Raw genomic sequence first — 22829 nt, 5'->3', positions numbered from 1 at the left:
AGCTGGAGGGCACTTGTCAAGGGCAGGCAAAAGGCCTAATGGTACCATGCCAAGATCAGGCCCAGTGGTTAAAGACTCCCTGAGGCCCCTTAACAAGCCCTTCTGCTCACTCTCTTCCCTGCCTGGGAGACTCCTCTGTACTGGGAGGGGCGAGTGCCCTTCAGGACCTGGAGGGGATCTGAGAGATTCTGGGGCCACCTGGACACCAGCCGATGCTGCTCAGCGAAGCCCTGCCCTACTCCGGGTCCCGGGCCCCGCCCCGCCCCGTCGGCCCGCGGAGTGTTCCCCCGCCCAACGGACCCCGCCCCGCCGCCAGCGCGCGCTTTCAGCACCGCGGCGCGGACAGCTCCCGGGCGGGCGCGTAGGGAGGCGGTGCAGCGAGCAGGGCTAGGGGCCGGCCGGGCGGGCCGGGGCAGCGGACGCAGGCGGGAGGGCGGGGCTCAGAGCCCCGCGGCCCTCCCCGGGGGCGGCGCCCACTAGGAGCCCGACGCCGCGGAGCCCGAGGACAGGCGGAGACGCTGGGAGTGGGGGGCGCCAGGCAGGGCCCGCGAGCGAAAGATGCCGGTCCGCAGGGGCCACGTCGCACCCCAAAACACTTACCTGGACACCATCATCCGCAAGTTCGAGGGCCAGAGTGAGTGTGGGGTGAGGGGCGTTCTGGAAGCCTTGTTCGGTGGCGGGAGGAGCCGGATCCCTTTACTAACTTTTGGTGGGGCAAGCGCAGCAGTGCTGGGTGCTGAGATCCAAATCCTTGGCTTTGCCGTCGCCACACCTTCCCCACCAGCGACCCCGCTTACCCGAAATGCTGTCCTGCCCCCTGGAAACCTCGGGACTGAGTGCAGCCCCGCTTCCCTGCAGAGCGCTCTTCCTACCAGCCCAAGCCGGGACCTCGCCTTCTGCCGCTGCCTCCCTCTCTCTTCCCGGCCAGCCCCCTCCTCTCTCCAGGGGTTTCCTGGGCTCCCTTCTGCTCACTCCCTGCCCCCCACCCTGATCTTCCTAGGAGCTCTGCCCAGGCCTGACCTCCCACCTGGTCACATCCTTGATGCCTGGTCCTGACTCCATTCGCTGTTTCTGGGCGTCCTTGGGCCTTCCACCCACCTCACTGACCCCTACTGCCCCCAGACCTAAGCACCCCCTCTCTGGGCAACATCCTGCCCCTCCCCCTCATTACTCCCAGGCCTAATGACCCTTTCTTATGACTCTGGCCTCCTTGGTCTTCCCTCCCTGACCTCTTCCTCCCTCTTTCTGGTCCCTACCCTGCATCTGATTCCTACACCTGCCGCTAAGAGCCCCCTCCTGCTGCCCAGCCCTGGCTGCCATGATTTTCCCACCTTCTGCCTCCCTCCCTAGGTCGTAAGTTTCTGATTGCCAATGCTCAGATGGAGAACTGCGCCATCATTTACTGCAACGATGGCTTCTGTGAACTCTTTGGCTACTCCCGAGTGGAGGTGATGCAGCGACCGTGCACCTGCGACTTCCTCACCGGCCCTAACACTCCAAGCAGTGCTGTGTCCCGCCTGGCCCAGGCGCTGCTGGGGGCTGAAGAGTGCAAGGTGGACATCCTCTACTACCGCAAGGATGGTGAGGCACATGCAGGCTTGGCTCCCTCTCATGTCCAGACAGGGGGCCTTGAGGGAGGGCTCTGCCACAGGGACCAAAGGACCTGGACAGATCATCTGTCCTCTCTGGGTCTGTTTCTGCATCTGTAGGGGGAAGCAATGGACATTAGATGTGATGCCTTCTGAAGTCCTTTTCAGAGCCTGGGACCAGGCTGTGCCACCAACTGCCACCGGCCTAGGGCAGAGCTTCTTGCTCCACTGTCCCTCCCCCTTGTCCCCAGGCTCTGGGCCATTCACTCTGTCACTGTCAGCCCCAGCTGTCAGGCAGCTGGGACGGAAATTAACCTTCCCTCATCTCCGTCTGCTCTGGGGATTAGGGGAGGAGTCATTCTCTCAAGGCCTCTTGGCCAGGCAAGGCACAAGGGCTGCTGAGTGGGAAAGAGGGGTGGTTCAGGCTCAGCTAGCCCTGGCTCTTTGGTGAGATGGGGTCTGGAGTTTCCTGTGACCAAGAGGCTCATCCGGGTAGAGTTTCGCTTGTTGCTGGCAGCCCAAGCTTACTGCAAGCAAAACAGAAGCACAGGTCAGGGGCTAAGGACAAAGAATTCCACAGCCCCCTGGGATCCTCCTCCTAGGACCACAGCGCCCCCACTGGACCTGGGAGGCAAGGGGTGGGCATTGGGGGAGGGGGGCATTAGGAGCTGGGATCAGAATCTAAAAGTCACGGGGGAAAAACACCTGGATCAATGGCTGTCACCCTGGTTCTGCATCAGAATTACCTGGGGCATATTTTCCAAAGCACACCTTCCCCAGAGAGAGGCTGACTCAGAAGGTGTGAGAGGAGGCCTGGCAGGTGTATTTTGAAAAATCTATCTGGCAGTTCTGATGTTCTGTCATGTTCAGGACCCACTGACTTAGATAAATCCCTTCATTTTGTGGATGAGGAAGGGACTTCCCCAAGACCCCATTGCTGGGATCCACCCTAGAGCTAGAATCTAAGTCTCTGGAAGTTGTAGGAGAGGAGAAAGCCCCAATGACCTATGTGCTTGGAGGCAGGACTCCTGGAGAGGAAGCCCCCAGAAGAGAGAAACCCCCAGGGAAGGCAGGCATGAGCCACCTGAGCCCAGCTGAAGGGCAGATGACATTGGATTGGGACAGAGGTGCCAGGAGCCCAGGTTCTAGGGGCCTGGTATGGGTGTGGAATGTGAATTGTGAGGGTGAATGTGAGCATGTGTGTGTGTGTTGCCAGGTTTCGGGGGTGGGGCTTCTTAGCAGGTCCTCGCTGGCCCCTGCTGCTGCTACCCAAGCGAGTATCAGGTGGAATGCCTCAAGCGGGGGCAGCAGTTGGGGGCTGGGAAGAACCTGGTTTGTTTTGGCAGTACTCACTGGGTTAATGAAGTCAGAATCTTTTTAAAAGCTGTGACCTCACCTCCTCACATCATTTCAAGAAGGAGGTGACAGTCAGGAGGGTGAGAAGGGTCCCAGAGGGAACAGGATGGGATAGGAGGAAGTGAGGAGGGGGACAGCAGGTTCTCTTTGTCCCTTTCTGTGACCCCAGAGCTCTACCTGGGCTCCACATGGGTGAAAACTGATCCCAGGCTCCGGGAGATGTCATATAAGGGCTCCTAGACTCCTAGGCTCTCAGGTGCCTGAGCAGGGGACAGAGGTCAAGGCCAGACTTTGGCCCCCTGAGACCAGGTCTCAGGTCTTTAAAACCATGCTGGGGGCCGGCACCACAGCTCACTAGGCTAATCCTCCACCTGCAGCGCCAGCACTCTGGGTTCTAGTCCCGGTTGGGGTGCTGGTTCTGTCCCGGTTGCCCCTCTTCCAGTCCAGCTCTCTGCTGTGGCCCAGGAGTGCAGTGGAGGATGGCCCAGGTCCTTGGGCCCTGCACCCACATGGGAATCCAGGAGGAAGCACCTGGCTCCTGGCTTTGGATCGGCGCAGCGAGCCGGCCGTAGCAACCATTTGGGGGGTGAAACAATGGAAGGAAGACCTTTCTCTCTGTCTCTCTCTCTCTCACTGTCTAACTCTGCCTGTCAAAAAAAAAAAAAAAAAAAGCCATCAGAAGGGATCCTTGGAGCCTGGCCTTGGAGGCTGACCCCAGGTGAAAATAGGAAATTAACCACGATGGTGCCTGTGAGTGTCAGCTTACTCCTACCCTACCCTCAGCCCTCCCTGTCCTGCTGCCCAAGCATTTCACCACCTGGACCTCCCTGAAATTGGCCTGAAGCACAGACAAGGGAGCTCCCTAGGCGGTACTACCTTAGGGGAGGATGTGGTGCTCAGGTAACTAATGTCACCTTACATCCTCGTGCAGGGATACCTCACAGTCCTGCTCAAGGGCATCCCTAGGGCTGATTTCCTCCTTCTTCGGGTAAGCACCTCTCTCCACATAGCCCCCGGCCCCAGGGAGGTGGCAAGGGGTCTGACTAGATCTTTAGCTGGTTATTTATAACCCTCTTTTCCTCTAAAGAAGCAATCTGCTGAAAATTCTCCAAGTCGAAGTGGACGGTCTATGTTTGTGAGTCTCCACATTGTGCAGCTGCAAAAAGTTGGAGTCAGGCCAGGACGCTTGGCAAAAATCACCTGTGACACAGAGCTCGGGGACCCCTGAGAAACTGACTCTTTTTCTAGCTGCCTTTGCTAGGAAAGTCAGAACCTAACAGATAAGGGGGAAGGACCAATGAGAATCTGGAGGGAGGGATGCAGACCATTCAGACCCTCCCCACTCCCCCCTGTTCCCACTGGGCACTGCCAGAGGGTCTAGTTCTGCCTGCTTTTGCTGGGAGTCCCCTAATCCAAAGGCCAGGATGACGAGGACAAGGCTAGGCTGAGGTCGGGGCTGCTGTCTTCTCCCCTGCCCCCAAGTGTTTCCTGCAGCCTCACCCCTGAATCCCAGGGGACCACGCTGGGGGAACGGCATGGAGCAGCCACCCTCCCAGGGTCAGCTTTTTGAAGCACCAGCTCTTGCCCGCGGGCTCCCCACGATGCTGGGTGGGATGTATACAAGAAGACGGGGGCAAAGGACAGCAAGGAGGCTGCCGAGAGGAAAGGACCAGGGCCAGAGTGGGGAGAGGGTGTGAGTGATGAGAAGCTTGAGAGGGAGAGAGCAGAGAGAAACAGGGCGTCCCAGGGGACACAGAGGCCTGCTGTCATCAGTAAGAGGCAGGTGCTGGGGGAAGCCTCTGGAGGGGAGAAACAGGCAGAGACTGGGCTCCTCCAGGGACAGGGACAGGACCACTGCCACTCCTGGGCACAGTCAAGAGTGAGAGACCCACCTGCTTCTGGCCACCCCCACAGTGACCTGTGGGCCCTGAGCCATGGCAAGCAAGGACAGCCTGGGCAGGGGGAGAGAGAATGCTCTGGAATCTTCCAAGTTCTCATGATCTGCCTGCCTGCTCACCAGGCAGCAAGCATGGGGCAGGGCATGGGGTACCATGCACTGACCTCCCCCCACCATCACCACTGCTACAATGGGCTGGTCTGTGGTTCATTCTCAGCTTCTGTTTTCTAAGGACAGCATCAGCTGATGGGCACACCCACTTAAAGGCTGGGCCTTAGCAGCCCTCAGAGGCAGAGAAAGCCAACAGGCCTTGCTTCTCTGCCAAGTTCTGGCCTCTGCCTGCCACCTACCACGCCAGATCTCTGCAATGCCAGATTAAGGAGCGGCCATAAGGGGAGGGTCCCAAGCTGCTGGCCAAGGAGGCTTCCTGGCTAGGTCCCAGGGTCCTTACCTTGCCTGCCTCCATGAGCCCAGGAGTGGAGCGAGCCAGGCGGGAGGCCCCTCCCTGGTGTGGATGTCTCCCCTGGGCCCAGCAGCAGCTGGCAGGTGGCCGCCTGGTGCCTGCGAGTCCAGGAATCTGATCCAGGAGATTCCTGCTCTCTGGGAGGAGAGTGAGGGCTCAGCTGCACCCCAGCTCTGATGACCGTGAGGAGAGGCTGAGAAGCACGCGCTAAGTAGGGATCCTGGAGAAGAGTGATTGCTCCCCGAGTGCCAGCTCTCCTGTCAGCTGGCCTCTGTCCCTGTCATTCACACAAATGCTTCCATTCACTCATCAAAACACAGCACCTGGGATGGGCGGCACAGACCCGACCCTGCCCACACAGGGAGTGCAGCCCTGCCTTCTGATGTGTGTGGTGGCCTGGGGCCTCCTGCCCTGTAAGGCCCTGCCCTTGGGGGCTGACACTGGCCAGCAGTTTGAGTCAAGGGACATAGGACAGCCAGGGAGAAGGGTTCACAGGGCTCAGGCTGTGGAATAAGTGACATTTTAGCTGCTATAGTCCCACCCAGTGATGAGGAGGTAGCAGTGAGACTTGGAGCAGAGAGAAGGCCAGAGATCCCAGCTCTGTGTCCCCTCCAGCCTCAGCAAGTCTGTTTCTCCGGACCACAGGTGCAGAGCGGAGGCCCCCCCATACCTGTCCCCGAAGGACATCAAGAGCCCCAGTGTGCCAACTGGCATGGGCCCAGCACTGAGCACTTGCTATGCTCTGAGCATCTAGTGCCTTCCTCGCAGGGAGCAGGGCACCTCTTGTGGGGTGGGAATATGGAGCTGAGCCCAGGGCCCGCGGGAGCTCCGTGGGGGGCAGACTGTCCCGCCTCACTCCCCACTTAATCCACCTCCATCCATCTGCTCAGCTTTAATTACAGCAGACGCAAACCTTGAGGTTAAGCCCTGAGCTGAGCACTGAGCGTGGACTTGGACCTGATGCTACATTATCTCCTAATGAGCCGCTTAGCTGCTCTCCCCACCTCTGCCCTGTGGGTGGGGCCTCTGCTGGGCAGCCTCCCCCACACCCAGCACAGGAGCTCTGGTCACTGTCCAGGCCTCTTCATCCCAGTGGCTGCCATTCATGTGACCTTCACAGAGTGCCCTTCCTAGCCAGGTCACTGCAGGGAGGAGCCCTTTAGTAACCGACCCCGCCCATGGTCTTTGCAGCCTCCAGCTTCCGCTGCCTGGTGGATGTGGTGCCCATAAAGAACGAGGACGGAGCCGTCATCATGTTCATCCTCAACTTCGAGGACCTGGCCCAGCTCCTGGCCAAGAGCAGCAACCGCAGCTTGTCACAGCGCCTGCTGTCTCACAGCTTCCTGGGCTCTCGTGAGGCTGGTGCAGGTGGCGGTGGGAGGGGCACATGGGGAGGGGGGCACTAGGTGGAGCCGTGGGCACCCCCGCCCTAGCTGCTCTGACCCTGGCCCCGGTTTCAGACGGCTCGCACAGCAGGCCAGGCGGACAGGGGCCTGGCACAGGCAGGGGCAAGTACAGGACCGTCAGCCAGATCCCGCAGTTCACGCTCAACTTCGTGGAGTTCAACCTGGAGAAGCACCGCTCGGCCTCCACCACGGAGATCGAGATCATCGCCCCGCACAAGGTGGTGGAGCGAACGCAGAACGTCACGGAGAAGGTCACCCAGGTGCGGGCCTGCAGGGCGGGGAGGCCGGGCTGTGCCAGGCCCCCACTTGGTCGGCAGAGGGCTCCATCATCCTGTCCGGCTCCTTACTGTCTGGCCTCAGCACTGCTCGAGGCTGATTCTTTACACCTAACTAAAGGCCTGTCCTGACGACCACCTCCTAGAGCCCTGGGAGCCTGGGGTCAGTGGAACTGTGAGCAGCGCCCCCTCCTAGGCACGGAGAACTGGGGAGTGTGGGAACACCACGAGGTCTGCTCCGAGGCCAGGAAGGAGAGGCAGAGGGGGCAGGGATGCAGAGAGAGGAGAGGAGAGGAAAGGGGAGGGGGATGGCCAGAGCCCCAGCCCTGCTCCTGCCCCGTGCCATGGAGAGCATGGTCACCCCACTCGCAGCTTGCCATGGAGAGGTGGAGCAGGGCAGGCGCCTCCAGCCGATTCTGAGAGGCTTCCTGGGGACCCAGACTCAGATGCCTCCCTTGCCCTGCAGCCGCTCCTCGGCCAGCACAAGGCAGACTTCTCTGGGTCCTCTGTCCCAGCTGACCCTACTGTCCCTTCCTTTGGGGCTTTGTAGCCTGACTGTTCCACAGGGAAATGCAAAGGCCCCTTCCTGAGGCCCTGGGGAGCAGGGTCCTTGCACTGACTTTCACCGTGACCTTGGGCGAGGGGCCACAGCCTCTGTGCTGGCTCTCATGTGCTGGAGAGAAATGAACTAAGTGGTCCCATATGACCTTAACTGGCACTGCCCCAGGAGGCAGATGGAGCTCTAAGCCACAGAGAGGGACCCAGGCCAAGGCTGTCCGTGATGGTGCAAAGCAGGGGAGGGGGCCTGCTCCCAGCTTCCCTTGGGGCTGGCCCTTCATGGGGGCTGAAGGACAGCCCTTTTCCTCCCTGCCACTTTCTATGTGAGGGCCCCACTTTACAGTCAGCCCCTCACTAAGCACTAAGACCCTGGGGAAGGAGAAGCCCCAGCCTAACCCCTGCAGTCCCCTTAAGCTCGTGGCCATCATGACGGAGGCCGTTAGGTTGGGGGAGGTATCCATGGCAACAGGCAGGCCTGGCTGAGCTGGCCATGGTCCTGCTCTTGTCCTGGTTACACGACTCAGCTCCTGAACGGCGATATCGCGGCGGCCTCGGCCTGAAGTTAAAGGGCCTAGGGGGCTGTGATCTGACCCGAGCCCCTCTGCCTTGAAGGCCCTGCAGCTCTGGGTGGTGCTGGGCAGAGCAGAATTGCCCCCAGAGAGGCCCTCACGCTGGCTTCGGGGACAGAGGGGGCTGGGGGGCCAGTATGGTGGGGAGCGGTTCTCCTGTCTGGGGGCCCTGAGGAGTTGAGGAAGTGGACCCTCCTCCCAGCAGACTTGCAACCTCCCCAAACTCCTACTGCCTCCCTCCCACACCACACACCGATGGGGCGAGGGGAGCGGCTGGCAGAGATGAGGCTGTGCTGTCCCATCTCGGCGGGTCCTGAGCAGCTCTGATGCCCAGGGTGTGACAGCACAGCCACTTGGCCTCTTTGAGTCGCAGCCCCAGCTCCCAAGCATTCAGCCACCTGCACCTGAGCCTCGTGTGGACCAAGTGCTAGGTGATGGGGTGAGTGGGCCCAGCAAGGGGACAGAGGCCCACGGAGCTTGCAGTGGAGAACAGCCAAGTGGTCAGGGCCTTATACAGAGACAGAAAATCAAAAAAGTGGGTTCAAGTCTGGGTGGAGTAAGAGGAGACTTCCTGCGGAGGGGGAAATGTGAACCCAGGCCTGACGACTGAGCAGAGGGACACTGCAGGGTGGGGACATTGTGACCCCTCCCAGGGGGTTGATGTCAGATCAGGGACCGTCTGGCTGAAGCCAGCCCTTTGACGGATCTTCCTCATTGCTAGCTGCTCTGCTTTGCAAGGTCAAGGCCTTACATTGCAGATTTTCTGAAACCAGAACCAGACCCTATCTGGTGGGGAGGGGTCCGTGGGACACTGGCTCTGTCCATCCTTGTTGCAGCCGTGCCTGTTGCAGGATGTGGCAGCAGGAGGGTGGAGCAGACATTACCACACCTGGCAGCCTACGGTCACCCAGAAGCCAACAGATGCCCCTCAATCAGTTGTAACCCTGTGAAACTTGTTGTCCTTTGTTACCCAATTTTGCAAACAAGGAAACTGGGACCCACAGGGGTGACAGCACTTTTAGCAAATCTTAGACCTGGCATCCAGCTGGCAGGTCTGGCTTCCAAAGCCATGCCTTTCCTCACGCTCCAGCTGTTTCTCACGCTAGGCAGCTGGGCAAGGCCCGGGCATGTTGGGCTGGGGCAGGCTGGGGGACCAGAGCGAGGGGTATACAAGGAACAAGTCTGAGGGGACAGATGTGCTGGGGAGGTGGGCCACGCAGCAGGGTGCCCCAGGCTCGTGAGCTCCCTCAGAGACAGACCATCCTGGAGCGTGGAGGCAGGGCAGGGCAGAACAGCCCAGATGGACGGAGTGCTGGGTAGGGTGATGTTCTCTGGTGGGCTTGGTGGGGAGGGGGCTGTGGTTGGGGTTCCTGATGGGAACAGGTCACCCTAGAATAGTCTCTTCATGCTTGACCAGTGAGGGCTCTCCCTGGGGGCGACTCTCAGAGCTTCTCATGGGACCAGCTCATCCGGACCCTTGGCAGGTCAGGTGCCCTTTCCTTGCAAGCCTCGCCCAGCAGCCCTGTGTCACCAGCAGTGGCTGCCGCACTCACCGCCCCGGCCCCTACACCCAGGTCCTATCGCTGGGCGCCGATGTGCTGCCGGAGTACAAGCTGCAGGCACCGCGCATCCACCGCGGGACCATCCTGCACTACAGCCCCTTCAAGGCGGTGTGGGACTGGCTCATCCTGCTGCTGGTCATCTACACGGCCGTCTTCACCCCCTACTCGGCCGCCTTCCTGCTCAGCGACCAGGACGAGTCACAACGCGGGGCCTGCGGCTACACCTGCAGTCCGCTCACCGTGGTGGACCTCATCGTGGACATCATGTTCGTCGTGGACATCGTCATCAACTTCCGCACCACTTACGTCAACACCAACGACGAGGTGGTCAGCCACCCTCGCCGCATTGCCGTCCACTACTTCAAGGGCTGGTTCCTCATCGACATGGTGGCTGCCATCCCCTTTGACCTGCTCATCTTCCGCACGGGCTCGGATGAGGTAAGCGAGCCCCTCCCAGGCCAGCGGGCCGTAGCTGTCCCTTGTGCCCTAGCCCCGAGGCCTCTCTGCCTCACAGCCCTGGCACTGAGCACATTGGCCAAAGCAAATGGAGGTGGACAGGGGCCCTGGGACAGCTGTCATCGTCCAGCCCTGGACAAGGATAAGCTGAGACTGTGCCTGCAGGGGTGCCGTCTCTCTGTGCATCCTCTGAGCCGGCCCCAGTGGGAGGAGCAGGCTGATCTGCCCCACAGATCTGCCCCTTCTAGGACAGGCTTTCCTCCGCCCCAACCCCTCAAGCTGCCTCCTATGCCACGCTCAACCTTGGACTGGAAAGAGAATCCACAGGCTGCTCCCCCAAAGCACCCTCGTGCCCCTCTTGCGCCGGCCCCTCCCCTTGCCCAGCAGCCGCTGGACACCACCCCTCAGCAAATCCAGCTCCAAGTCCTCTCCCTCCTATCTAGTCTGCAGCTGCTACCTGAACACTGAGTGGCCTCTTACCCACCTCTGCCCCAACTCACACGTTACCTCCTCCATGAATCTCCCCCCACCACACACCTCTGCCTCTGCAGACTTCAGTTTCTCTTCCTGTTCCCACTGGACTTCGGTCCGAGCAGCCAGAACACTGCCTGGAGCTTTAGGCTGACCGCTCCCTACGATCCCACACTCCGTACCCCAGTGCCAGGCGTCTGGCCCAGACACGTATTTGTTGAATGACTGTGTGACTGCATGCACAAGTGACAAAACACGGGCCTCAGAGCACATGGGCCTCTCCCTGTTCCTGCAGACCACGACGCTGATTGGGCTCCTGAAGACGGCGCGCCTGTTGCGGCTGGTGCGCGTGGCGCGGAAGCTGGACCGCTACTCCGAGTACGGGGCGGCCGTGCTCTTCCTGCTCATGTGCACGTTTGCGCTCATCGCGCACTGGCTGGCCTGCATCTGGTACGCCATCGGCAACGTGGAGCGTCCCTACCTGGAGCCCAAGATCGGCTGGCTGGACAGCCTGGGCGCGCAGCTCGGCAAGCACTACAACGGCAGCGACCCGGCCTCGGGCCCGTCGGTGCAGGACAAGTACGTCACAGCGCTCTACTTCACCTTCAGCAGCCTCACCAGCGTGGGCTTCGGCAACGTCTCCCCCAACACCAACTCCGAGAAGGTCTTCTCCATCTGCGTCATGCTCATCGGCTGTGAGTGCGCCCCCTGCCGTGGGTCTTCCCCGTGCGAGTCTAGCTGGAGTTTTAGACCGAGCTGTGGCCTATCAGCCAGCAGTGACCGTGCACGCGGCAGGTTGGTCGCAAACGTGCAGCGCGGTGAAGTTTTGCATACGCGCACGCCAATTACACACAGCAGGTAACACCCATTCAGCCCTCGCTGTGTGTCAAGGCGCCAGGACTGGCTACCTCACTGGCAGGGCCAACTGCAGTATGAAAACCTAGAGCCCTTGTTTTAAAAAATAAAGAATGTTGGCCGGTGCCGCGGCTCACTAGGCTAATCCTCCGCCTTGCGGCGCCGGCACACCGGGTTCTAGTCCCGGTCGGGGCGCCGGATTCTGTCCCGGTTGCCCCTCTTCCAGGCCAGCTCTCTGCTATGGCCTGGGAGTGCAGTGGAGGATGGCCCAGGTGCTTGGGCCCTGCACCCCATGGGAGACCAGGAAAAGCACCTGGCTCCTGGCTCCTGCCATCGGATCAGCGCGGTGCGCCGGCCGCGGCGGCCATTGGAGGGTGAACCAACGGCAAAGGAAGACCTTTTTCTCTGTCTCTCTCTCTCACTGTCCACTCTGCCTGTCAAAAAAAAAAATAATAATAAAGAATGTTGGATTGGTGACAGCCGAGCACTAAACCAGGCACAGGGCTCTTAGCGAGGGGCTCTGTGTGGTCGCACGGGCAGCACACGGAGTCCGCCCTGCGGAGCATACTCCATGCCCTGAGGAGCCCGGTTTCCAGGGCTAGGACCAAAGGACCTAACCAGCAGCCTAGAGCACACAGCTGAGAAGTCTCTGAGTCCCAGCCCCACCCGGGTGGCCACTCCAAGGCTCTCAGAATTTGTGATGCCTGCCTCGGCAGACACCCGGTTTAGGAACACAGGAGGCAGTGTGGGACTTCACACATGGATGGAGTTACTATGTTCCAGAGTATTTAGAGACTTGAAAACCCGAAAAAAAAAAAAAAAAGGAAAAAGTGGGTGAAAACAAGCTTCCCCTCTATTATATTTTTACAATTTGAAGTGGAAAACGAATCTGAACTTAAAAAAAAAAGTCCATTGCTCTAGATCTTTCTGGGCAAGAGTTTGGCCTCTGGAGCCTGGGGAAGGTGCCAAGAGGCCAGGGCAGAGGGAGGGGGCAGGAAACCCTGGGGCCTTTGTCCCCCGTGGATCCTGCTGTTGTCCTGGGCCCTGGAGAGGAAGGCAAGGGGTGACGCGGCCGGGGTTGGCAGCGGGAGCTCACGGCGGCCTGCCCCCCACTCCCGCAGCCCTCATGTACGCCAGCATCTTCGGCAACGTGTCGGCCATCATCCAGCGCCTGTACTCGGGCACCGCGCGCTACCATACGCAGATGCTACGCGTCAAGGAGTTCATCCGCTTCCACCAGATCCCCAACCCACTGCGCCAGCGCCTGGAGGAGTACTTCCAGCACGCCTGGTCCTACACCAATGGCATCGACATGAACGCGGTGAGCCCCCGCCGCCCCGCCCCGCTAGCGCCCGGGGAGGCCGAGGTCCCACGCGTGCAAGGGGCGCCCCCGAGCCCTCCCCATCCCCTGGAGCCTGTGCCCTCCTCCTCCTCGCAGGTGCTGAAGGGTTTCCCCGAGTGCCTGCAGGCCGACATCTGCCTGCACCTGCATCGCGCGCTGCTGCAGCACTGTCCGGCCTTCCACGGTGCCAGCAAGGGCTGCCTGCGCGCGCTTGCCGTCAAGTTCAAGACCACGCACGCGCCGCCCGGGGACACGCTGGTGCACCTCGGGGACGTGCTCTCCACACTCTACTTCATCTCCCGCGGCTCCATCGAGATCCTGCGCGACGATGTGGTCGTGGCCATTCTAGGTGGGGGAGGAGGGGGTGGGGACAGCGGGGAAGGGGGGGCAGGCCCTTGTTGAGGGGTTGGGGAGGGAGCAGGGGGCTTAAGTTCTACCCAGGCTGCCTTCCTCCCAGTAAGGACTGGGACACCTTTGGGCGACCAGCCAGGTGAGGAGCTTGTGCCTCAGAGAGCCTTATACCCAGCTCACTGAGTCCTTAAGGCAACCCCCTGCCGGGGGTCCCGGGGAAACTGAGACTCAGAGAGGTCGTGCTGGTCTGTGGCGGAGCAGTGACTGGTGTCTGACTCACAAGCCCGGGGCAGGTTCCTTATTACCTTCTTACCCTCTTGGGTAGTTCAAGGTGACAGGTCAAAGGTCAGTCTCCAGTGCAGCTGCAGGGATAGCTGCACACTTTGGAGGAAGGGTATGAGCAATGGGCAAAGGCATGCACTGGATGACAAGTGCTCACCTTTGTGGCCGCTCTGAGCGTCACAGGGTCACCCAGTCCTCATCTTCATTGCCTTCCCTGTGACGCTGGCTCCACCCCCAGGCTCCTACTCTGCCTGCAGCCTTGTCCTCCATTGGTCCCCATGGCCTGGCTCTCCTCCAACCCCTCTGGACAGTCCTCCTCAGGTGCTCCGCCCCTCACCTGCTTCTCCACCCCTACACCTTCACCTGGGCCAACTCCTTGCTCCCACAGCTCCAGGTTCCACCTGCACCACAAAGACCCCCTACGACTCTGCCCTAGCCCCCAACTGTCCTTAGACTGGAATATTCCATTTTTTTTAAGATTTTATTTATTTATTTGAAAGTCAGAGTTACAGAGTGAGAGACAGAGAAAGATTTCTTTCACCAACTGGCTCACTCCCCAGATGGCTGCGGTGGCTAGGGCTGAGCCAGGAGCCAGGAGCCTCATCCAGGTCTCCCATGTGGGTAGCAGGGGCCCAGACACTTAGGCTATCTCCTGCTGCTTTTCCCAAGCACATTAGCAGGGAGTTGGATCAGAAGTAGAGCAGCCAGGACACAAACCAGTGCCCGTATGGGCTAAACAGCTACACCACAACACGAGCCCCTGGAATATCCCATTTCTTTCTGGGTATGACCACCCTCGTATTCCAAAGACAGAGTAAACAGAGAACATCCCAACCTGAAATCTTCATCTTCCCTCAAAGGCAGGTCCTTTGGCCTCCTTGCCCCTGTGAACCACCCACCCTCAGCCAGGCTGGAGTCAGCCAAGGGAGTGTTCTTCCTCCCTGTCCCACCACCCATCATGCAGTTGGCCACAGAGCCCTCTCTGCTGCCCTCACTGACACTTCTCTGTCTCACACCTATCTCCCAGTCCTTGCATCTTCCCTGGGAAGGTGTCAGGAGCTCCTTTCCCATGGACCTGCATCTGGTCCAACCCCATCTTCATCTTCCACCTTCTCCCAGTGACCTAAATGCATACCTGTACACATTCCTCTTATGTTCAAGATTCTTCAGTGGCTCCCCATGCCCCATGGGAGAAATGCCCTGTGTACGGCATGCACAGTTCCCCCCAGTCTGGCCACCCAAGATCTGCTACCCTCCTCCTGGGACTTCAAGCTTCAGCCACACAAACTACTTCTAGTTCTCTAAATCTCCCAACTCCATCACACCGCAGTGCCTTTGCACACACCGCAGTTCCACTTGCAGTGCCCTACCCAGTGCCTCTGTCTAGCAGACCCCAGTCATTCTCCAAGACTGGGCTCAATCAGACTCAGGCTCCTCTAAGACACCTTCCCTCTCTCCCAGCCTACCTTAGGAGCACCACGTGGGTGGGATAATCATTACTATTAATAATTAAGAAGCTAGTCCAATTTAAGTTTCGGTTAGAGACATGAAATCCTCTCATTTTTTTCCCTGAGTAGAAATAGATATTAGATCCTAATCCTTCATCTGCTGGAAAACCATCACACTGGATGGCGCCCAGATTTCAAGCTTCAGGCTTTTGCGTGGGATCCTGGCGAGTCCTCTCCCCCTCTAAGCCTCACTCTCCCCTCTGTAAATGAGCTTTGATCCTGCTCTGCAGGGGAGGGCAGTGTCTCTGCCTCCATCCATCCCTCTGTGTGCTAAGCCGTCAGCGCCCCTTGTGCAGTGCCACCAGGCTGAGGGCAGGGGACTTTGCTGTGCCCACTGGGCCCAGCAGGGTCCTGGTCAAGCCCCTTCCCCAGCATTGACCCCACGCTGTCTCTTCCACCTGACTGCCTTTCTTCTGGGGACCCAGTCTTCGTTGATTCTCTGAACACAGCCCACATTTCACTCCCTCAGGGAGCCCTCTCCTTGCTGTCCCAACCTCCCCTGACAGAAGGAGCCCCTCCCTCCTGTGTGGCCCCCAGCTCTTGGTTCTCTCCTATTCCAAGGCTCTCTAGAACATTCTGGAAACAGGCTGGCTGCTATGTGCTTGTCGTGCAGGCATTTGGGGGACTCCTTGTGGGTGAGCCAGCATCTTATTCATGTTTGTGTCCTGTGGCCAGTACAGCACCTGGCACCAGGATGGCCTAATATGCCCTTGTCACCCCCCACCCTGAGTGTCCACCTCATGCCCACCCGAGGCCTCCATCCCTCCCAGTGCCTTGGCCTGGCACCTCTGGCTTGTTCAAGCACGTTTTCAGGCAGCATCTCTGACTAAGCCCAGCGGGGTAGACAAGGCAGACATGGTCACACCCATTTTAGAGAGGAGGACACTGCAGTCTGGAGAAGGGCGGTGACATTGCAGGCTTCTCTGCCAGGGCTGAGCTGGTGACCTGGCCCCACCGTGGGGAGTGGGAAGATAAAGGGACAGAAACCTCAGGCTGTGCCCTGGAGGAGATGGGAGCCCTGGCCCTGGGCCTCCTGCCCTCTGCTGTGTAGCCAGCCCTGGCAGGTGGAGGGGAGCAGAAGGAACTGAAACAGGGAGCCTCCAGCACCCTCTGTAACCCCCATCCCTTGGGTGGGAGTGGGACCTGTGCCAAAAAGCACAGAGGGGGGATTCTGATGGAGGGGGCTTTTGAGGGACCTGGAGATGGCGAGAGGACCATCTGTGGGGGGCGGGACTGGCTCTGAGTGGGTCTCCATGGAGCTCAGAAGACAGGAGAAGACACCCCAGCCAGCACTTCTAGCCCTGTCCCCTTGATCCTAAGCACCAGGCCCCAGCCGGGCAGGAGTAGGAGGAGGCCATGGTCAAGGGGCCCTTGAGGATGCTCCTCACAGAAGGGAGCCTGGGGCCAGACCACGGCCTCTCTGGCTGGCAGGCAAAAATGACATCTTCGGGGAGCCCGTCAGCCTCCACGCCCGGCCTGGCAAGTCCAGCGCAGACGTGCGGGCCCTGACCTACTGCGACCTGCACAAGATCCAGCGGGCGGACCTGCTGGAGGTGCTGGACATGTACCCTGCCTTCGCGGACAGCTTCTGGAGTAAGCTGGAGGTCACCTTCAACCTGCGGGACGTGAGTCTGGGCTGGGTGGGCTGGGGTGGGGGTGGCGGGCCTTGGCCAGCTGGTTGGAGGTGACACCCAGGCTTCCACTTGGGGACTTGACCTTCCTGGCCTAAGGGGACCCACTGCCCTTCCTTTCAACCCCATCCTGCATCCCTTACCAGAATTGCATCCATGCCTACTGTGGCCAACACGGTGCCAAGTGCAGTGACAGCTACTGAGGATTGAGCACTGCCTGTGTGCGGGTCCTGAGCCACCTTTCTCTTATCATCTCGTTGAGTCTCACTCCCAGGCAGGGGCGGAGCTGCTGGGGTGGGCACTGAGCCTCTGCACCCCCTTTCCCCTCCCCCTTACTTGCACCCCTCAGCCTCGGGAGGAGGCTCTGCTGAGCCTGGCCTGTGCCCAGCTTCAGGAGGGTGGCGCTGAGATTGGGTTTCTTGCTGTGGATGCTCCTCCCCCTCCCCCCAGTCGCTCCCCTGCAGCCTGATCTGGACAGGACACATCCAGCAAGGATCGCACTCTGGGAGTCCTTGTGTGGACACTGGGGCAGGAGGGATGTGGTCTCTGTGGCCAGGTACCCCCAGGACTCATGCTGCCAGGAAAGGGGCTGCCACGGGCACTGATGAGGGCATCTCCCGAGTGCACCAGGGGTTTCAAACCCAGTCTCCTTGCAGGAAACTCCCGGTTGGCCCTTGCTGAGTGGGGAAGCTCTGGGCGCTCAGGAAAAGAGGGACTGGGAACGCAGCTCTTCTGCCCTCCATCCCTAAGTCTTGCTGCTTGAGGCAACCCCCCTGCCGAGACTCCAATAGGGGTCTACACAGGGCCACCTGGTGCCTGGGCATGGGCTCCAGGCCTCTGTGCACCTGCCCACCCTCATCAACAGACAGCCTGGGAGTAGCCGCCCAGGGCACTGTGGCCATACTCAGCCTCCTGTCCCCACTTGCTTACCTGGGTGTGACCAGGTCCCTGGGGAGTGAGGGGGATGGGGAGGAACAAAGAGGCCCCATCCCAGCTGTGGTTCTTGTTACTTGATGCTCTTGTTCCCTACAAGGCAGAAGGGGGTCTCCAGTCATCCCCCCAACAGGCCTCGGGCAGCCGAGACCACCCAGGCTTCTTCCTCAGTGGCAACCAGTCAGGTGAGCACAGCCAGCCCTGCCCCTGCCAGTGTCTGCCCCAGCCCAGTCTCCTGCCCCCTGCCCACGTCCTCTCCATCCTGCCTCCCCAGCCCCTCGCTGAGCACAGAGGGGCTCCCTCCCTGGACTCAGGGCCACAGGCCTTTGTCCCCCAGCCTCCTCTGGCTCAATGTGTCTTCCGAGCCAGAGAGAGAGGCTCACTGAGTGCCAAGTGCTGCCCCCAGGGGTGGATACTGCTCCAGCCCCCGGGTTCCACACCACGGCCTCTGGGGACGGCTGGGCTGCAGCTCTCTGGGCAGAGACCAGCATTAGAAATCCTCACTTGGCAGCACCCCTGAAGCTGAGGCCCCATATCCCCTCCCAGGGCTACAGCCTCCTAGGTCCCGGAAGCCGGCCCTTCGTGGGGGCAGGACCTGTGCTCCAGGGCACCCAGGTATACTCCTTCCGTTCCTGTGACAGGCAGCAGGAGGACACAGGCTCTGCTGGGAAGGAATAGGCCTGTGGAGCCAGCTGGACTGAGCTGAGGCGCCCCTCCCCCCCTCCAGGTGCAGCCCCTTCCTTAAGTATCTCAGATGCGTCTGGCCTCTGGCCCGAGTTGCTGCAGCCAATGCCCTTAAAGCACAGACCCCCAAGCCCGCAGGGAGACCCAGACTGCTGGCCCCGGGAGCTGGGCTCCAGGCTGGATCAGCTCCAGGCCCAAATGAACAGGTGAGTGCCCTGTGGGCCCCCGCCAGAGGCAGTGGCAGAGGACAGACCTGGGTGCTGGCGCCCCCTCCTGGTGACTCAAGGCCATCACTAGTGCCGGGTGGGTTTTAGAATGACCGGGCCACTTAGCAGCAGGCCTCTCTCCATCCCTATCATTAACCACAGTCCTTGAATAACTTCCCCCAGCAGACCCTGAAACATACCAAAGAAGCTTGGGATGGGGTGTGGCCTGTGGACGGCAGGGCTGTGGCGACAGAGTGAGGGCTTAGGGGTGGCACAGACCCAGCTTTCAATTCTTGCTCTGCACTCTTGCACTCAGCAAGAGTGTGGACAAGTTATGTAATTACTCTGGAGCCTCCGTTCGCCCTTTCAAGAAATGGGGAGAATTCGAATGCCCATGTGAAAGCAAACAGCAGGACCGAATGATGCGTGCTCGGTGTCTGGTCACAGGTGTCATCAGTCAGGGCCGTGCTAAGGGTAACACGGGCAGGGGCTGTGGGTCCTCGTGGGAAATAGCTTCAGGGAGGTCCAGGTTGCCATTTCACTGGGCGGCAGCAGCCCGCAGACTACAAAGCGGGGAGCCTGACCCTTACCGCGGGGTTCTGTCTGGCAGGTTGGAGTCCCGCATGTCCTCAGACCTCAGCCGCGTCCTGCAGCTCCTTCAGCAGCCGGTGACCCAGGGCCACACCAGCTGCATCCTGGGAGTCCCTGCCTCCAATGACCTGGCTTTGTTTCCTGCAGCCTCGGGGACTCAGAGTCCAGGACCCAGGCTGTCCCCTGCACAGGTGAGAAGTGAGGGGATCCCCAGGGATGACCAGGAGGCAGCTGCATGCCTTCGCCAATCCTAACTTGATGTCCATGTGACATCAGGTCCAGAACCACTGTGGCCCCTGGGCAACCAGGGCTCTGCCATCCTCTCTGAGATGAGTGGTGGCCTGGACAGAGGGGTGGCCAAGCCCAGACTGGCAGCCACAGACTCACAGCCGAGGCAAGGGCAGCAGGACCCTGAGGTACAAGCCAGCAAGTGCAGCTCTTGCTGGCTCCCATTCCCGAAGTTGGGGGGATGAACCCACAGCCTGGCCTCGGGGCTCCCCCACACTCCATGTTGCCCTCTTTCTTGCCCCTCCCAGGCCGCAAGCTTTGGTGACTTGGACAAATGTGGGCCGAAGCACAGGAACTCCTCCTCCAGGATGCCTGACCTGGTTGTGGCTGCGGATCAAACCCTGACTCCGTTGTTGGACCAGACGCAGCCCGAGGGCCTCCTGTCACCCCTGGCCTCTCCTTTGCATCCCCTGGAGGCACAGGGACTGGTCTGTGGTCCCCGCTTCCCCTCCCTCCCTGAACACCTTGACTCTGTTCCCAAGCAGCTAGAGTTCCAGAGACACGGTTCCGACCCTGGATTTGCAGGCAGTTAAGGCACCAAATCCCAATACACCGTGAGGGGAATGAGTGAAGGCAGACAGCTTCTGAAATGGGCCTATGAAAACCTTTCTCCTAGAGTAGCTGCGAACTGCTGGCCGGGTGACCCGGGGGGGGGGGGCACGGATGAAGAGCTTCAGGACTTTCCCAGCTTCCCAGGGGCTCTCTGTAGCAGCAAGCCTGGCAGAGGGCGGGGAGCCTTGGGCATGGAGGTAGCTTACGGAACAGAGAGTTGGTGAAGAAAGATGTTCCTGATTGTCCATGTGAGGGCCTGGCTGTGCACTGCACATGGTCACCTCCCAGCTCAGCACCACCTGCTTCTTGGCCCAGCACTAGGCCTGGGTTGGTCAGACCACTGGGAGAGCCCAGGATCCAACTGGAGGTATAGGTGACCTCTGGGGCAGACATGTTGGAACAGAGCTACAGCCCTTGGTCCTTCTGCCTCTGGTTTTCTGATGACATCTGGGTCCCTAGAGGGCCGTGGACCGTCACTCAGCTAATAAAGCCTATACATATCATGTTGGGACAGGTGTATGACTTACCTAAGGAGCTGATAAGGACCTAAGGAGCTGATAAGACCTCAACTGTGCTGTGATCTTCTCCAAGTAACTTCTCACCAGGGCCTGGGGGCCCACCTTCTACTATATCCACTGTGCTGGGGACCTGAAGTTGGTTCCCTGGACCCAGGCGCCCTCAGAGCCTGGGGCTGTTAGCCAGGCTGGGGAGAAGGGAAGCTTGGTGGCCCTGGGAATTATGACAACAGCCAACTCTTCGTGAGGCTCTGCAGATATCAGTATCTACTCCTCAAAGCGAGCCCAGGAGTCGGCGTTATTGTCCTCATTCTAGAGAACGTGGGATCAGCAGCAGAGGAAGGGACTGCAAAACCACCCAGGCGCGTGTAAGGCCGCCACAAAACACACCAAACACCGGAGTGAAGGGAAAAGCTGTCGGGTGGGGGAAGCCTGGCGGGCTGGGGGAGAAGGCGAGAGTACGTGTTGGGGAAGAGGTCCTGGTAAACCTCTGCCAGCGGCGGGCAGGGAAGTAGGAGCAGTGAATCCCATTAGGGTGGGGGTGGAGCCGACACCTGTGGTTGGGCCATGGGGTCTTAGGACTGAAGCTTACTATGCAAGGTGGCGATGACAGGAGCCAGAGCCTAAGCTGGCGCCACAGATAAGACGGCACCCTTTTACTAACAGCATGCTGGGACTTTTGGGGGTGCCGGCATCATTTTGTTTCCTGATCTTGGAGCTGGTTACATGAGAGTTCACATGTACTTCCACATACAAATGATACTTCAGTTTTAAAAGTGAGGTATTTAGCAAAATGGCTAAGGCACCCACAACCCATCCCCAGCCCTGGCTTCTGACTAGCTTCCTGGCAGTTCACACCCTGAGAGACAGATGTGATGGCTCAAATAATCGGATTCCTGCTGTGTGGGAGACCTGGCTTACATTTCCAGCTGGGGGCCCAGCCCATCATGGGCTATTGTGGGCATCTGGGGAGTGAACCAGCAGATAGGAACTTTGTCTTTCTGTCTCTCTGCCTCTGAAATAAAACGTTTAAAAATGAGGGGCCAGTGCCGGTATCCCATATGAGCACCAGGTTCTAGTCCCGGTTGCTCCTCTTCCAGTGCAGCTCTCTGCTGTGGCCCAGGAGGAAGCACCTGGCTCCTGGCTTTGGATCGGTGCAGTGCACCGGCTGTGGCGGCCATTTGGGGAGTGAACCAACGGAAGGAAGACCTTTCTCTCTCTCCCTCTCTCTCTCTCTTTCTCACACACACTGTCTATAACTCTGTCAAATAAATAAATAAATAAAATATTCATGACTAACACGATGGGAAAAGGACATAATTTCAGCGCAGGCAGTCTGGCGTGAGAGTTTGTGCAGTTAACCATTCTGCTGAAGGGGCTGTTATCTCCAGGATACCAACTCACTGACCTTCAGTCTCGGTACTTTGTGCTCCAGAACTCTCTAAAAGAATTCTGGGAAATTTATCTCTCCTCCATTTTTAAGTGGACATCTGAAATATTTCATTGATAAGTTTAAATAGTTGCAAAGGAATCAATGTCCAGTGCATTATAAATATTGACACTATATAGAATTTTTTCATCTCATGTATATTTATCCATATTTATCCAGGTAACATAGATTTTAGAGCCATCATCATCCACTTTAAAAACATAAGAACAGGTTTTCATAAGTCTAATTATCCCTTCCACTCTAGTTTTAACCTACATGTAATTTATTTTGATGCTTAAAAAATTTTGATAACCCTATCATGTTTGCAACACACGTATATTAAACTGAAATTTTAAAAAGAATTGTAACTTTAATAAGGCACTGTAAGTAGTATTAAGTGGGGCCAGCATAAAGGCCCCACCTGCGGAGGCAGCATCCCATATAGGCATGGGTCATGTCCTGCTGCTTCAGTTCCAGTCTAGCTCCCTGCTAATGTGCCAGAGAAGGCAGCGGAAGATGGTCCAGGTGTTTGGGAGACCATACGAAGCTCCCAGCTGGCTTCCACCTGGCCCAGCGCTGGCCCTTGGGGCCATCTGGGGCCTGAACCAGCCAAGAGAAGATCTGTCTCTTCTCTCTAACTCTGCCTTTCATACAAATAAATCAACCTTTAAAAAATAAAAATTAAGAGCAAGGCTGGTGGGCTCGGTGCCCAATAAAGACCAACCCAAGACATGGGAACATTTCTAGAATCTGCAGGAAGGCGCTGTAAGGCCTGACTCAAGCTGGCTTGGCCCTGCGCACACCTGCTGCGTGTCTGAGGCCTGCCCTTGGAGCACTGGAAGCACAACTCTCCCGCTAAAAAGGCTTTGAGGGATAAGTGCGGCGGGCCAAGAGGTCAGGCCTTGGACTCAGTACTGTAAAATGCGGTAGTCCTCCATTAAGACAGAATTTAAATTTTACTCAACAGCCTAGGGAGGCCGCTCAGTCTAGCAGCAGCAACGGTGAAGTCAGGGCAGGTCGCACAGAGGTTTCACTCTCAGCCACTTGGCCTAGAACTTGC

General features: G+C 58.9%; 1 protein-coding gene across 4 annotated transcripts; it reads left to right on the top strand.

The window, feature by feature from the left end:
- The first annotated feature begins 331 nt into the window (after positions 1-331).
- On the top strand, positions 332-21376 carry KCNH6 (potassium voltage-gated channel subfamily H member 6). 4 transcript variants are annotated; one of them, XR_007911551.2, is made up of 13 exons: positions 333-634; positions 1351-1581; positions 6497-6673; positions 6766-6971; positions 9688-10113; positions 10898-11297; positions 12579-12778; positions 12896-13148; positions 16372-16533; positions 17605-17689; positions 18232-18394; positions 19005-19176; positions 19522-19656. XR_007911551.2 is itself a non-coding variant. In XM_051825799.2 (13 exons), the coding sequence occupies exons 1-13, from the start codon at positions 559-561 to the stop codon at positions 19804-19806; spliced, it is 2853 nt and encodes a 950-aa protein (XP_051681759.2). In that variant the 5' UTR covers positions 334-558; the 3' UTR covers positions 19807-21376. The 4 variants fall into 4 exon arrangements, 3 of the variants coding, with proteins under 3 accessions (XP_069916599.1, XP_051681759.2, XP_051681758.2); XM_051825799.2 differs by having other exon boundaries at positions 334-634; positions 6497-6658; positions 16372-16565; positions 19522-21376; XM_051825798.2 differs by having other exon boundaries at positions 334-634; positions 16372-16565; positions 19522-21376.
- The last annotated feature ends 1453 nt before the right edge of the window (positions 21377-22829 follow it).

Source organism: Oryctolagus cuniculus, chromosome 17, assembly GCF_964237555.1.
Source record: "Oryctolagus cuniculus chromosome 17, mOryCun1.1, whole genome shotgun sequence".
Classification (NCBI taxonomy): domain Eukaryota; kingdom Metazoa; phylum Chordata; class Mammalia; order Lagomorpha; family Leporidae; genus Oryctolagus; species Oryctolagus cuniculus.
Note: the sequence above shows the minus strand (reverse complement) of the source record. Positions and strands in the feature narration are given on the sequence as shown.

Excerpts from the sequence above, each read along its gene's own strand:
- KCNH6 (XM_051825798.2), top strand. The coding sequence starts at position 559 with ATGCCGGTCCGCAGGGGCCACGTCGCACCCCAAAACACTTACCTGGAC. Across the intron at positions 1,582-6,496 it reads CCTCTACTACCGCAAGGATG|CCTCCAGCTTCCGCTGCCTG; the intron begins GTGAGGCACATG and ends TGGTCTTTGCAG. Across the intron at positions 17,690-18,231 it reads CCTCAGTGGCAACCAGTCAG|GTGCAGCCCCTTCCTTAAGT; the intron begins GTGAGCACAGCC and ends CCCCCCCTCCAG.